Source organism: Schistocerca piceifrons, chromosome X (assembly GCF_021461385.2).
Source record: "Schistocerca piceifrons isolate TAMUIC-IGC-003096 chromosome X, iqSchPice1.1, whole genome shotgun sequence".
NCBI lineage: Eukaryota > Metazoa > Arthropoda > Insecta > Orthoptera > Acrididae > Schistocerca > Schistocerca piceifrons.
In genome coordinates this window covers 743,764,113-743,778,796 of record NC_060149.1, presented here as the reverse complement: position 1 = coordinate 743,778,796, position 14,684 = coordinate 743,764,113, and the positions used below count along the sequence as shown (strand labels likewise).

Below are 14,684 nucleotides of genomic sequence, written 5' to 3'. Positions count from 1 at the left end.
AGCCAAAATATTATGTCCACTGCCCACCACGAAACTGAGTGACGCCTGATGGCCATGTGGGCACGTGAGATGGTAAGGAAAATGTACAAGTGAAAAAGAGACGAATAAGGAATCAGTCTAGTGACTATATTGGCCGCAAATGAGTAAATCCACTGGCATAAGCGACTCTGAGAAAGAGCAAATTGTTTTGGCCTTGCACCTAGGAACGAGCGTGTTAATGCCATGAGCATTTAAGTAATAGGCGACAAAGTGTTAGGCTGGTTCAAATGGTTCAAATGGCTCTGATCACTATGGGACTTAACATCTTAGGTCATCAGTCCCCTAGAACTTAGAACTACTTAAACCTAACCAACCTAAGGACACCACACACATCCATGCCCGAGGCAGGATTCGAACCTGCGACCGCAGCAGCCCCGCGGTTCCGGACTGCAGCGCTAGAACCGCACGGCCACCGCGGCCGGCAAGTGTTAGGCGTCCACGCCTCATCACCGGTGACTTGGCCGCTCTGTAAAGCAACATAGGCGGCGCTCTGTGGCAGGTCTGTCCATCTGACAACAGAGTACAGAGCTGGTGCAGGCAAAAGTGTTTCGGTGTGCGCTATTCAGCGCACAACGTCGAACGTGAGATTCTGCAGTAGTCGACCCTTACGTGTCCCCACGTGGACCCACCGGCATCGCCAATTACGGCTGCACAGAGCATGGGATCAACGAGGTTTGACCGTGAATCAAAGCTGATCGGCATTATCCGGTTTATTGTCGTTGTCGAAAAAATATAAAAATGATAATATTTGTCTGAATCGGTTGTGGGACATGGTTTTGCGAAATATCGGTGCGTCTGTCAATGGATTCGTTGACCAATAATCATCGATCCTTGCTTTTTCTACAATTCCCATAAGGATAGCAAGCCCAAACCATTTTCTAAGTTCGCGTCCAGTAACGTCAACAAATTTGGAATTTTTTATATCCAGTTTCCTTCTATTGAAATTTTGACTGTTATACTTGTTGGTTTCGTTGCTAACATATTCAAATAGATCGTTCCCAATATATAATTCTACGATATCCACGACGCTCTGTGTATCTTTGGGAAATATTTGTAGACCCGGAGATCCTTCAATTTTATTATTGGTCCTCAGTAAATCATAGTCTATCTTCTTCGTCTGATTCATCCGAATCAGTTGACAGTTGGCGACTGTAGCGTTCGCCGAGTTCTTCTTGGTCATATTTCACTAACTTCCGACGATTCTACTTCACTTAAATTTTTTTGATATCCAATGTCTTCTTCCCAATCGGCCAAGTCGTCAAGAACGTCAGACAAGACGACTGCACATTCATCGTAAACAATCGTATCGTCTCTTTCGTCTGCCATGATGAAAGTGCACAAGTACTTATAAAAACAAAAAAAACAAAAAACTTGTTGACGTGTGTAACTTATTGTCACCCAAACAAAACACGCTGTCGCCGGCCACTACGCGATACTGTGCTCACGACACCACTGTAGTGTTGCCGGCCACTGAGCGATACCATGCACGCGACACCAGTGGGGTGTCGCCGGCCGTTGACCGCTATTTCGCGCACGACACCACTGTGCTGTCGCCGGATGGCAAAGTGTTGATAACAGTGGATGAGTGATGAAACCCGTCTGCTGTAATGTCATGTATTTGTAGGTGACTTGTGTGAATCAGAAACCCTGTAGACAATAATTACATCTGCTTGTTTGGGAATAATAGTTCAAATGGCCCTGAGCACTATGGGACTTAACATCTGAGGTCATCAGTCCCCTAGAACTTATAACTACTTAAACCTAACTAACCTAAGGACATCACACACATCCATGCCCGAGGCTGGATTCGAACCTGCGACCGTAGAGGTCGCGCGGTTCCAGACTGTAGCGCCTAGAACCGCTCGGCCACTCCGGCCGGCATTTGTGAATAGTAAAGCACTCTAAACGCTGAGTCCAAACAGGCACTCATATTGCTTGGTGTTGTAACTTGAATTCGGTAAGGCAGAGTGGTCTGCGGACACACTCATTCTATGCCAGTGGCGGCCACAGCGTGTCAAGCTTCACGTGCGCCGTGTATGGGCCGCGGGCCGGCCAAGACCAGGCCTGTCACCCGGCTTTGCTCAATCCTTATAGGGAGTACCTGGAACAGTGAGACATTTCATTTAGTATTGCGGTGCGGTGTTTTGCGATCGATACAACTCTCTGAGTTCGGCAGAATGGTGGTGTCATCCCGGTTTATATGTTTTCGTGGTATGAAGGATGTTCACAGGTCCAGTGGCTTATTGCACAAAAAGAGGCAGTCTAGTACCCTATCGTCACAATCATTTAAAATGAATGGGAATGACAGAAGACAGGGATGAGAATTCTCAGTTTGCATAAGCGATGGGTAGTGCTTATTCTCTGGGAAACGAGATTATAGTACCATGCAGAAAGAATTAAAACTTTTAGATGACAATGAAAGAGCAAAAGATTAGAACGATCGACAGATGGGATTCATAGTACATTCAGAAGCACTTTTTGCTAAATTTGCAGGTATGGAGCACTTGAAGAAACTAATGTTATGAATAGTAAAATTTCTAAAATCGCACCCATTACTCCATTTTCAGGTGCAACAGCTTTCAATAGGAGTGAATGAAAAGTGTGGAATTTTCATATACTACTGCAAACTACGTTGGTTAAGTCAAGGAGCGTGTCAGGAACGATTTTTCGATTTAAAACTCGCTGTTGTTGAATTTATGAAGGAAAAAGGTGTGCAGGATCGAAAATTAAAACATCCGGAATGGATTGCAGACTTTACATTTTAAGTGGACTTGACCGCACACTGCCAACAGTAAGAAACTGCGAGGTACCTTCTTTCTGATTTGATGCAAATGCAGTTAAAAAGAAAATCTGAGGAAGACAATCCAGTTCCCTAAGCTCACTGGCATTAAATCAAGGGCGAGGTTTGAATAATTCGTTGTGGTCTTGGAAGAATTATAACAATAGTGTTATAGATTTTGAGGCACTGTCAGACCTGTTTTCGAGCAGTTTTTAATACCGTTTGCCGTTTCAGTTGAAAGTGCCCCTGTGCCTGTGCAGATGTAACTGGGTGACCTGCAAGGTAGTTCCAGTTTTAATTACAAATATGTTTACATTAAAACCATCCAGAACGTCTATACTGCTTTTCTCAGGTCGATTTTCCAAGTCTCTATAATGAGGTTGCAGAAGTGCCACAATATCTCGATCCACATATTTGTGTGAAGGACCTTCTATCAATTATATAACCACGTAAGTCGCGATTACGCGGCAACTTGAGAACGAAATTCTGTGAACTTGTTTGCGTCTGTCCGTATGCCGACAGTTTGTACCAGATAAAAATTATATTTTATGTCCTCAGCAAGCCAAAAGGAATTAATTAATATAAAACGGTGATGTTGTCAGTCATACGACCACACCGCCGCCTGAGAGATCGATCCGCTGGATGCGATTCTCTCGATAAACGGAACAGAAGAACGGCTGTGCTAGCCAAAGAGTACACAGCCACTCGCAGTACTTATGCTCGCCACGAGGCGTCGCTAGGCCACTTCATGTGTAGCAGGAGAGTAGTGCAGTTGTGCCAGTCTACAATTTGTAGCCGCGCTCAGTGGTCAGCCAGCGCCGATGTTAGTCAGTCATCGTCTACAGCTCAGTCATTGCTGCCATCAACTCTTTGTAGCCCAGTGCCAAGTTAGTCTTCAAATTCACCGGCTTCGACATTCAAGATTACGAGAGATTAATTCGTCTCTGCAAGATTTGTGACTTGTAAATTATGCCATTCTACAGACGCTTAGTCTACTCGCGTCTTGCCGGCCGGTGTGGTCGAGCGGTTCTAGGCGCTTCAGTCTGCAACCGAGCGACCGCAAAGGTTGCAGGTTCGAATCCTGCCTCGGGCATGGATGTGTGTGATGTCCTTAGGTTAGTTAGGTTTAAGTAGTTCTAAGTTCTAGGGGACTGATGACCTCAGATGTTAAGTCCCATAGTGCTCAGAGCCATTTGAACCATTTTTGAACTCGCGTCTTCTATAAATGTCAACCAACAGATCATGGACTACAACAAAGTTAAGTAATAAATACTTTCTTATTTTGTACTCCTGCTAATTAATTGTGTTTTCCTGTTGTAGCTATCAAGCAGTCTTGGCATAGTAGAACCCACGTTTCCACATCCTTGGCTACCTCATATTTGCTACCTCACGTCGATGGACTCGGTTATGGTGTAAGGACGAGAGGCATCAAAAACTTATTTTGTTTGTGATCTGTGTTGTTGGGAAATATGAAATACAAAGCCAAGTTGTATACAGTACGACTGTCCTGCCATTTAAATGTGGCGCGTTCGCTGTTTTCCCTTTCCCCTCCTTACGCTCAGACAGCGCGGCGTGGAGGAAATGTGAAGCGAGGCTGGGCGTTTTGGTACTTGGGCCCAGACATATCAGTGATTTCTATGAATGCTGTTTTTGGGTAAATGCGATTTTTAGTTGCAATTAGTCACAGTTCGAAATCAAATTTTACGAATACGCAACTTGTATCCCTCCGCACTCCACTAATGTTAAAACGCAATTTCTGTGATTTATCATCATAGATCTTACACTGCAATTAGTAACAAGTAACAACTAACAGGCACTGGCAAAGTATATCTATCTGGTATATCTGGCCAGGTGAACTGTGTCGCTACAATGGAATTGATATGTTCTCATCCGTAAAGTGTGTAAACTGAGTATTTCAACAGTGTCACTGAAGTCATTAGGCGATTTGAATTGGGTAATAAATAAATGGGAAATACATTGTGAGTGAATAATACCTGCCAGGTTAGCCGAGAGCGCTAACGCACTCCTTCTTGTACTCGGCTAGGCGCACCGGCCCCAGGTCGACGAGGGCTGGCCAGCCTGGATGTGGTTTTTAGGCGGTTTTCCACATCCGACTAGGTGAATACCAGGCTGGTCCCTACGTTCCGCCTCAGTTACATTAATTTGAGACATCTGAAACACGTTCGCACTATTCCATGGATTACACTAGACACAGACAGTTGAGGTGCAAACATTCTGTCCTGGGGGCTACGGGGTGGCGAAGGAAGGCCATCCATCCAGCCCTTAACATTAACGCACCAAATCCGGTTAACCATAACAGCAGACCCCGCCAATCGGGATTAATGCTTGGAAAGAGGGAGACATTGTGAGTGAATAATGACAATTCCATTCTCGCCTCGTTAAAGCCATCCCATATACCTAAATTTTCTGACATGTAGTTATTGATGAAGAGTTCGTTATGTTTTTTGTAGTTGATGATCTGCAAATGAAAGGAATGGAAAGCGCAGATCTTCTGGTTAAAGGTTGACATCTGGAGTAGTTTTAAGTGCAAGACTTGAAGATACACACAAAAGTTTAGGCTACCTGTGTATTATGATTTTGAAAAATTATCCGACTTATGAGTAAACTATTCTTACGTATTTGGTAAAAGTTACGTAGTGGACCTCCCTTCCAATTTTGAGTAGTTTTTATACGATACACACGTATAATGCGCATCAGTGTACTCCTCGGTCTCTTGTCCACTATATAATACACATTTTCTGAATTTACCTTGCGGTTTTAGTTTTTATTACCAAAAGTGCTTTAAGAGTGTTTAAATACTGTGCGAATGTTAACATCAGGCTAAGCTATGGGTCAATCTGTTACCACGACATTTATTTGGCATTCACATTCGCTGGCTTCAGCAACTAGGTCAGTTGATGGTTGGAGTTACGGATAGTCTGTGTAAACCGGTTATGTTGACCACTGATGCAGCGTATATATGGATCGTGATAACCCCTTCAGCACCAACTAAGGCCTGAAGATGGCGCATTGAAGCGCCGAAACTGGTAGCTACACAATAAATAAGATCACAAGGACGACTGTAGACGTTTCATTTGCTCACGATAGTGATCGGTCGTGGTCCCCAAGACCTCCAGTCAAAATGATGAACATACAAAAAGATTTTTGAGGGTCGCAGGAGTACAGTATCACATTCTAGCCAAATATATCAGTGCTGCTGCCAGGTAAAACATGAAGTGTACAATTTTTCTCACAGAAGATTAGCTTCTTTGTTCATTTCTTCGACCACAGGTACGTTTTACATCCATAGAATGAGACTAAAACTTCTTAGAACGAAGTACGAAAGTCAGTCAACAGATGACACATGGCGTTTAATGTTATAATGCTTAAGTGCTACTTAGTAGTTGCTCCTTTTGACTACTAGTTGATGTGTTGGCAGAAGAGCCAACACCGTGTTGCTAGAGGAGGCCGAAATGCACGCGTTTAAGCTCACGCAAACTGGCGTGAGGTCTAGAACAGGACAATGTAATTAATATAGCGAATAAGGTACGTTGCTGCTGGAATACTTAACTTTAATCCATAATTGGTGTACATCGCTCTTGTTGATACATTAATAACAATCTCAATATAAACTGGTAATGGCGCCTTGCTAGGTCGTAGCAAATGACGTAGCTGAAGGCTATGCTAACTATCGTCTTGGCAAATGAGAGCGTATTTGTCAGTGTAGCATCGCTAGCAAAGTCGGCTGTACAACTGGGGCGAGTGCTAGGACGTCTCTCTAGACCTGCCGTGTGGCGGCGCTCGGTCTACAATCACTGACAGTGGCGACACGCGGGTCCGACGTATACTAATGGACCGCGGCCGATTTAAAGGCTACCATCTAGCAAGTGTGGTGTCTGGCGGTGACACCACACTAGTTCTGACTGAAATCGCAGCCAGAAACTGTAAAGTTATTATTGTGAAAACTACGACATCTTTATCACTGTCTTTTGCAACAGGTACGTGATTTGAGGGCCACTGCTAGTCCTATTCCACTTCCGCTTGGAACTGTGAACTTCTGTCTGTTGCCGACTTGCAAATTACAGACAGCTGTCTTGTGGTACTGAGTTGGGAATATTGACGCTACATCCTCCAAGATTACTGACGTGATGGTTGCTTACTCGCGTTGCACTATTGTACTTTTACAAGTTTATTTACGAGACGTGATTTGCAGTTGTTTGTTCGATTCGCATTTTTGTGAATTTGGGTTTATTTCTATGCCTTTTGTAAATGTGTGGTTCTATAAGAACATATGCTTAGGGGGGGCATTCGTATGCATTTTCATTAGGTTTTGCATCCACTTTTGATTACAGTAGTTTAAATTCCACTCTCTCGTTAATTCTTTTTCTTAATAAGTCATTTTTCAATCCTCTATCTTTAACGCTCACCCATAGATGTGTTCACGTAAGACTTCGTTCATTAAAGCACCATATTCACGTGCAATGTACTTGCAATATTTCTTCAGATTTCAGCGGAAACAACATTTCTTGAAATTGTCTTCAGCAGAGATAATATCTCTTGACTTTATATGTAATTTTCAGCTAAATAGGGTAATTGTTGATCACAGTGGATCTTCGATACACGTGCTGCAGCAACGAAGACTTTGGCCAACAAAAGTCTGCTAGTATCAAACAATGGCCTTATTTTGAGGAAGAAATTTATGAGGATGTGCGTTTGGGGCACAAATTGTATGGAAATAAATCATGGACCGTGGCGACACTGGAAAGGAAGAGAATCAAAGAGTTTGCGGTGTGATGCTGTGTAAAAAAAAAATGGCTCTGAGCACTATGGGACTTAACACCGGATGTCTTCAGTCCCCTAGAACTTAGAACTACTTAAGCCTAACTAACCTAACGACATCACACACATCCATGCCCGAGGCAGGATTCGAACCTGTGACCGTAGCGGTCGCACGGTTCCAGACTGAAGCGCCTAGAACCGCTCAGCCACTCCGGCCGGCTGCTATGTAAGAATGTTGACAATTAAGTGGACTGATAAGATAAGGAATGAGGAGGTTCTCCGCAGAATCTCCGAAGAAAGGAAAATGTGGAAAACACTGACTGGAAGAAGGGGTAGCAGGACAGTGTTAAGACATCATGGTATAATTTTTATGTTTCTAGAGGGAGCTTTAGATGGTAAAAACAGCAGGAGAAGATAGAGACAGGAATATTACGAAGGAATAATTGAGAACGCTGGGTGCATGTACTAATCCGAAGTGATGAGGTTGGTACAGGAGAGGAATTCGTCGTGGGCTGCATCAAACCAGTCAGAGGACTGATGATTCAAAATGTCCTCATGTCACTAAGTTTTATGGCTTCTTCTTTTATGTTTAACTTGACTGTACTATTAGAAATGGTGTTTGAGATGAAGTATCTACCTCTGTAACTTACAAACTAATTGGTGACAGGAATATTTATTGAGATAGGACCACATAATAAACATTACACTTTCTGTAAGGTTATGAACATAGTTTATTGAGTTATTTTCCAGAGAGTTACAGCAACTATATCCGGTTTCTTTAATAGAAAATCAGTTTTTCTATCATGTAGCTAGTGTGTTTAAGCTAACTGTGTACAAATAATTTTAAGTCACATTTCTGTCACGTTTAATTTGGGAGCTAGAAACCTTCAAAGTGTTAGGGGTGGGTGCAACATGCTGCTAATAGTACACGGTTGTGTGCAGATGGATATTCACGTGGGGGAATGTTGATTTAAATGAGGTGTTCAAATATGTGCCCAAGTTCCTGAATGCACAGCGCAGTGAACCTCCTAAACAGCCGGTGGACGAAATGTAACGACGCCAGCGTAATGAAGCGACAGGCTTTCTCGATGTGCCGTTTCAGGTCACGTAGGATTGTGGGTTCAGCGACATAAACACGATTCTTTAGCTATCCCCACAAAAAGAAATATACTGGTGTTACATCGGGCTACCGCGAGGCCCATTCCTGAGGACCACAGCGTCCAACCAACTTCCAGATATATGTTGTTGAGTTCTTGCCCATATCATTTGCAGAATGGGCTGGGTGACCATCGTGCTGCATCCACATACGGCATCTAACGTCTAGATGGACATTTTCAATTAGAAAACCTAAACTGTCGACGATAAAAGCTCGATACTTCTCACCTGTTGGTGTATCTGTGAAGCAGAGTGGACCGAAGATTTCATCCCCAAGGATTCCACACCATACGTTTATGAACCACCTCCAATGGAAACTGACAGGTCGTACCCACCTAAGATTTTCTGTAGCCCAGTAAAACATATTATGACAGTTCACTGCACCATAATTTTGTCTACGTTGATTCATCTGAAAACACAACCCCCCATAAGGCTCCCAGAGTGAAATTACACATGGCCCATTCGCAGAAAGTAGCTCTCCGATTGAAATCGTTCCCATTTAGCTCCTGTGTCATTGATAAGTATGTAATGATGATACCAGTGACTGAAGCAGTGTTTCGTAAACTGACGTGAAGATCGTGGTGTATTGCAGCTAAAACAAAAGTCTCGATCTCCTCACTTCTTGCTGGTCTTCGTCGGTTACTCTTGCGCTCTCTCAAACTACTTGTTTCCCGAAGTCGTTTTTCAACACGTAAGAAAGTAATGGCTGCTGGAGCTTTACGACAAAGGGTATCTCACAACATATGCCATGACTGCATGAGTGTCATAGTGCTGGCATTCACTGACATGTCACCATACTCCTTGGATGTGTTTGCCATGTTTATTCGAGGTCATTATCCGCGGCACGCTGAACCCCATTCGTTTGTGCTTTCGAACGTGCCGGGTATCTGGCCTCGTAATGAGACGGTCGCCAGTCTAACCGGACATGACGCCTAACAGCACATCGAGGAAGCTTGTCGTTCCTTGACACCGTCTACAGGTCGGTTAGAAGGCGCACTGTGTTGTGTATTCAGGTACACATTTGAACACCTCACTTACATCGACATTCCTTCATCAGAACATCCATCTGCCCACAGCAAAGTACTCTGAAATGACGAAAGGCATGGGATAGCGAGATGTACATGTACAGATCTACGTAGTATCGCGTACACAAGGGGTAAAATGGCAGTCCATTGGCGGAGCTGTCATTTGCACACAGGTGATTCATGTGAAGAGGTTTCCGACGTGATAATGGTGGCACTACGGGAGTTAACATACTTCGAAGGCGGTGTGGTAATTGGAGCATGATGCATGCAACTTCCATTTCGGAAATCCTGAGGGAAATCAATATTCCGGGATCCACAGTGTCAAAAGTGTGCCGAGAATTCAAAACTTCAGACATTACTTCTCACCACGCGGGCAACGCAGTGGCGACGCTCTTCACCTAACGACCGAGAGCAGCGGCGTTTGCGCAGGGGCGTCAGTACTAACAGACAAGCAACACTGCGCGAAATAACCGCAGAAATCAATATGGGACGTGCGAGGAACATATCCGTTTGTACAATGCGTCGAAATTTGGCGTTAATGGGCTATGGCAGCAGACGACCGACGCAAGTGCTGTTAACAGTACGACATCGTCTGCAGCTCCTCTCCTGGTCTAGTAACCATATCGGTTGGACCTTAGAAGACTGGAAAACGGTTGCCTGGTCAGATCAGTTCCTGTTTCAGTTGGTAAAAGCTGATGGTGGGGTCCGAGTGTAGCACAGACGCCACGAAGTCACGGAACCAATTTGTCAACAAGGCACTGTGCAAGCTAGTGGTGACTTCATAATGGTGTGGGGTGTTTTTGCATGGAATGGACCGGGTCCTCTTGTCGAACTGAACCGATCATTGTTCAATAAAGACAATACCAATCGCCGTTAGATAGGTTTATTTGTAGGCTACCAGTTTCGACGTTACACTACGTCATCTTCAGGCCTAAACTGCTCCAATCCAGTAACCTTCGTGTTACAAATATAGCAGTGCCTTTAACTGGTCTTGTAATAGCTATTACGAGAAAAACACTGGTTCAAAAAACGGTAATTATAAAAAAATCTATACAGGAATTACTCGGTTGAAGTTTAACCATCACTTTTTATGAAAAGAATTTGTACAGAATTGGTAGAAGAGACGCCCCCAGTTGTGAATGTGGAAATGTGGGTGACATTAATCATATTGTTTTTTTTATGTCAACTGAGGAAAGAGACAATTTCCTGAGGCAGCTATACAGTTGGGTGTCATGACAACTTAACGGTCAGCCTTCTTTTAGCAACTGAAGATGCAAAAATATTCAAACCAATCCCACTATTTCCCAACGATGTGGTATCTGAGTGTAGCTGAACGGACTATCTTCTCGAGAGACCGTTAATGTAGCACCGTTTTACGAAAAAACCCAACAGCGATAAGCAAGCGTACCTCTAAGGGGACTCCCTTTGACAAGAACCTACGACTTCTGAATGTGGAACGTGTCCTTGTCTCAGTTGCCTGAATGTATAGACATAAGTGAAACGTAGGATCTTTTTCCTGTCTTCAAAATGGTTCAAATGGCTCTGAGCACTATGGGACTTAACATCTGTGGTCATCAGTCCCCTAGAACTTCGAACTACTTAAACCTAACTAACCTAAGGACATCACACACATCCGTGCGTGCCCGAGGCAGGATTCGAACCTGCGACCGTAGCGGTCGCGCGGTTCCGGACTGAGCGCCTAGAACCGCTAGACCACCGCGGCCGGCTTTCCTGTCTTAAAACATTGTTAATCACTAATTTGAATTTTAACCTATGAGAGAAAAATTGTAATTGTCGATGGCTGTGTGCCTTAAAAATCTAAGCCCAAATAAATGAATTAAAATTACATACGGAAACTGACAAAATACGGATTTGAATATTTTCTGGTATCTAGAACGTAGGAACACTTGGCCAGCAGTTAAAGGAGTAGGGTCTCACGGTGCGATGGGACTTATAACTTTCGGAGGGTCTTTGTGGTCACGGTGAAGTCCCTTTTTGAGATCGCATGGTGTTACCCTCTAAACTATCAGAAACCACCCAATGCGTAGCCACGCTGCCTGCGTTTTCTGATAGAATTAGATTGCGGCAGGGGCGCGTGCAAGCATCCTCGACAGTCATCAGTGTGGTGAACGGGATCTTGGCGATATGCGTATCTTCTAGGGAAAGGAATCGTGGAGTAGCTATTGGGGCAGTTGTCTGAGATGTCGGGCCACGCATAGTAGTCATTAATGTCCGAGTTCCCTTTTGGGATACGGTGTAAACCGCTGGCAGCCCACTCGGTGGTTACCCCTAAAACTTTCTAATACAACTCATCCCAAGTCAGTAAGTTTATAGTGCAATGGACGTTCTCAGACAGCAAAAGATGAGCGGTAGAGGTAACGCGCAAGTATCCTCGAGGGTTACTCGTTCAGCATGGTGAGAGAGATCACACCAACACGAGCAGTAATGTATTCATGGTACCTATGGCCCCATCCACGCTGCGTCCCCGAGGATGCTGCCCACCGGTGTGTATTTGGCGACCGAAGGCAAAGTGTTCTCCAAACGGAGTGTCCATTCCCTTTTTCTAGGAGCAGTTTTTTTTTGCTCAAGTATCAACTAGCCATTGGTGACACTGGTAGTAGACATTTGCAGCAGACCAAACATCTGCTCAGAGGGCAATGAAAGTGTGTAGATTACGGTACTGATGTGAACACCGGGTGAGTTTTGTAACTGAGACAACAATGTTACAGCTTTGTCTAAAGTGCAGAATTTTTTCACCGAAGTCACGACTGAGTTAAAGCCATTTTTGGAAGAGCGTTTACCTTTGCATGATGTACAATCTGATTTACAAATTCATTTCATTTAAATTGCTGTTTTTTGCATTTCCATTACCAAATCCATCATTTCATGTGCAACCTCTCTGTACATGATTATAGTTTGCCCATCACACGTTGTTTCTCCGAGTTGTTCTAAGATGCATACTACATCACGAATAACATGAAAGAAAGCTGCACTTTTCATTTCATATCAGGAAAGAATTAAACGAGAATTTTCTAAGAGATTTTCAAAATTATTTCTGCAGTCTACGATTGTAATAATTGGATATTCAAAAATTAGTATACTACCCTCCAAACCCTGCATTTACTGGAATTTCTCATTCTCCGTGCTTTTATAGTTTAGTACAAAAATAGCAACGCTGTAATGTGCCATGGAAGTCACTAAACTGAAAGGAGCCCTACACGATTAGGTTTCCTGCACAAGATTCCTGAGAAGGTACTAGCTCAGTGGGAATGCTTTAGCGACTGGCTACTATTTTATATACTGACTATGTGCACAGAAGTTCCGAAGAGGAAAAATATTGTATTCAACATGCGTCAGGCAAAACAGTTACCACAGATAAGTACTTACAGACAATCAAAACAAAAATTCATAAAAATAAAAACACAAAGAAGTCGGTGCTGTACGGTAGTTAATTGGGTAAAGAACTTTATTCGGTGGACATTAGTGTATACCACTGAACCAGATATACAGTACTTATTCTAGAGAGACGACAACATTTGTACAATAATTACATTATTCTGGGAGAATTTCTTGCAGTCATAAAATCTGTTAGGACTTTACATACGCAATTTTGAACATCATAAATAATTTTTTGTGGTAATATATTTTCACATTTTCTAAGAAATTAACTGTAAGGTGTGGCGCACAGCAGCATGCTCCAGAATATTTGCAGACGGTTGCCTTACTTCCTCAGGTAGTTGGCGCTGAAACAAACACAAACTGCATCAGTACCATTCACACCGATATAAAGTTTATAACTCAAGATTGAGAACATTCATCATCATAATCACTCTAGAGAGCTGTTCAGTAAAGATTTAAAAAGAAGCTGTTTCTTTCTTTAAGTCAACTCAAATTCAATATTTTGAACGTTATTTCACTGAAAAGAGTAACTTATATATAATTTTGAGATAAAAACTGTATATATTCCTTCTATGTATGTACTGAGTACAGTTCTATCTTAATGAGCAGAAATAAAAGAAAAAAATTGTCTGCCGGAATAGAACTTTTATTGTAATTTCGATAAACGATTCTTATATTTTTTTCGAATGTAGAAAACCATTTAAATGAATTCCATCGAATACGTGAGCAAAAGTATTTCAAAGTACTCCTACAATTGGAATTTGGTAGCTAAAAATGTAGTAATTAGTTCGATTGTATTTAGAGAATTCGCTATATTTCACTGTAATACATCCTGAGCTAGTGTCTCTTTCACATCTGAGACATCCAGATCTATTAAATAGTCACTAACAGCTGTAAAAACAGTTGATTTATTGGTCTTCCATAGTAAAAAATCCAATCCATCCTAAAATAAGAACTTTGTATGCTGAAACGTCACAGGGTTGAAGTTGCAACATATGACATCCACACAACTAGAACATGAGAAAGTGTCAGCTTGTTTGGCAACATAATTGCAGAGTTATTAAGAAAAGAGCAGACTGACACGTTTTATTTTAAGCAAACTGAAAAAATACGCTCATCATATCGCTATGCTGAAAATGGTAGATGTTAAATGCGATCAACGTAAGAACCTTGCATCACGCGAGAACATAAAAATCGTTGATCATTTTATGACACTCGTAAATCTTACGGGCAATAATATACGTCATATGACCAACACTTATTGAATTCGATGGTTCACGTCATGAAGAACTGCAGAAGAGGTAATAGAAATACCCTACCTCTAATGCATAATCTCCCACAAAACACTCTAAGATCGATATCTGGTTTCCAGCTAAGCCAAAGCCAACATTTAAATCGTGTTTTCCACGTAACACTGAAAGAAAAGTGGTAAGACTTATTTGATAAAATAAAAGGTGTTATAGTTTTATTTAATATGGAAAAATCCGAGTTCCTTTAAAATACAAAAA

General features: G+C 42.5%; 1 protein-coding gene across 1 annotated transcript in view; it reads right to left on the bottom strand.

Moving 5' to 3' along the window:
* Positions 1-13,208: 13,208 nt before the first annotated feature.
* Positions 13,209-14,684, bottom strand: part of LOC124721131 (protein obstructor-E) — a 59,020-nt gene continuing 57,544 nt past the window's right edge. Inside the window, exon 4 of the mRNA XM_047245945.1 lies at positions 13,209-13,520. Within this exon, the coding sequence (XP_047101901.1) occupies positions 13,499-13,520 (22 nt within the window). The 3' untranslated portion in view covers positions 13,209-13,498. The remainder of the gene's footprint in view (positions 13,521-14,684) is intronic.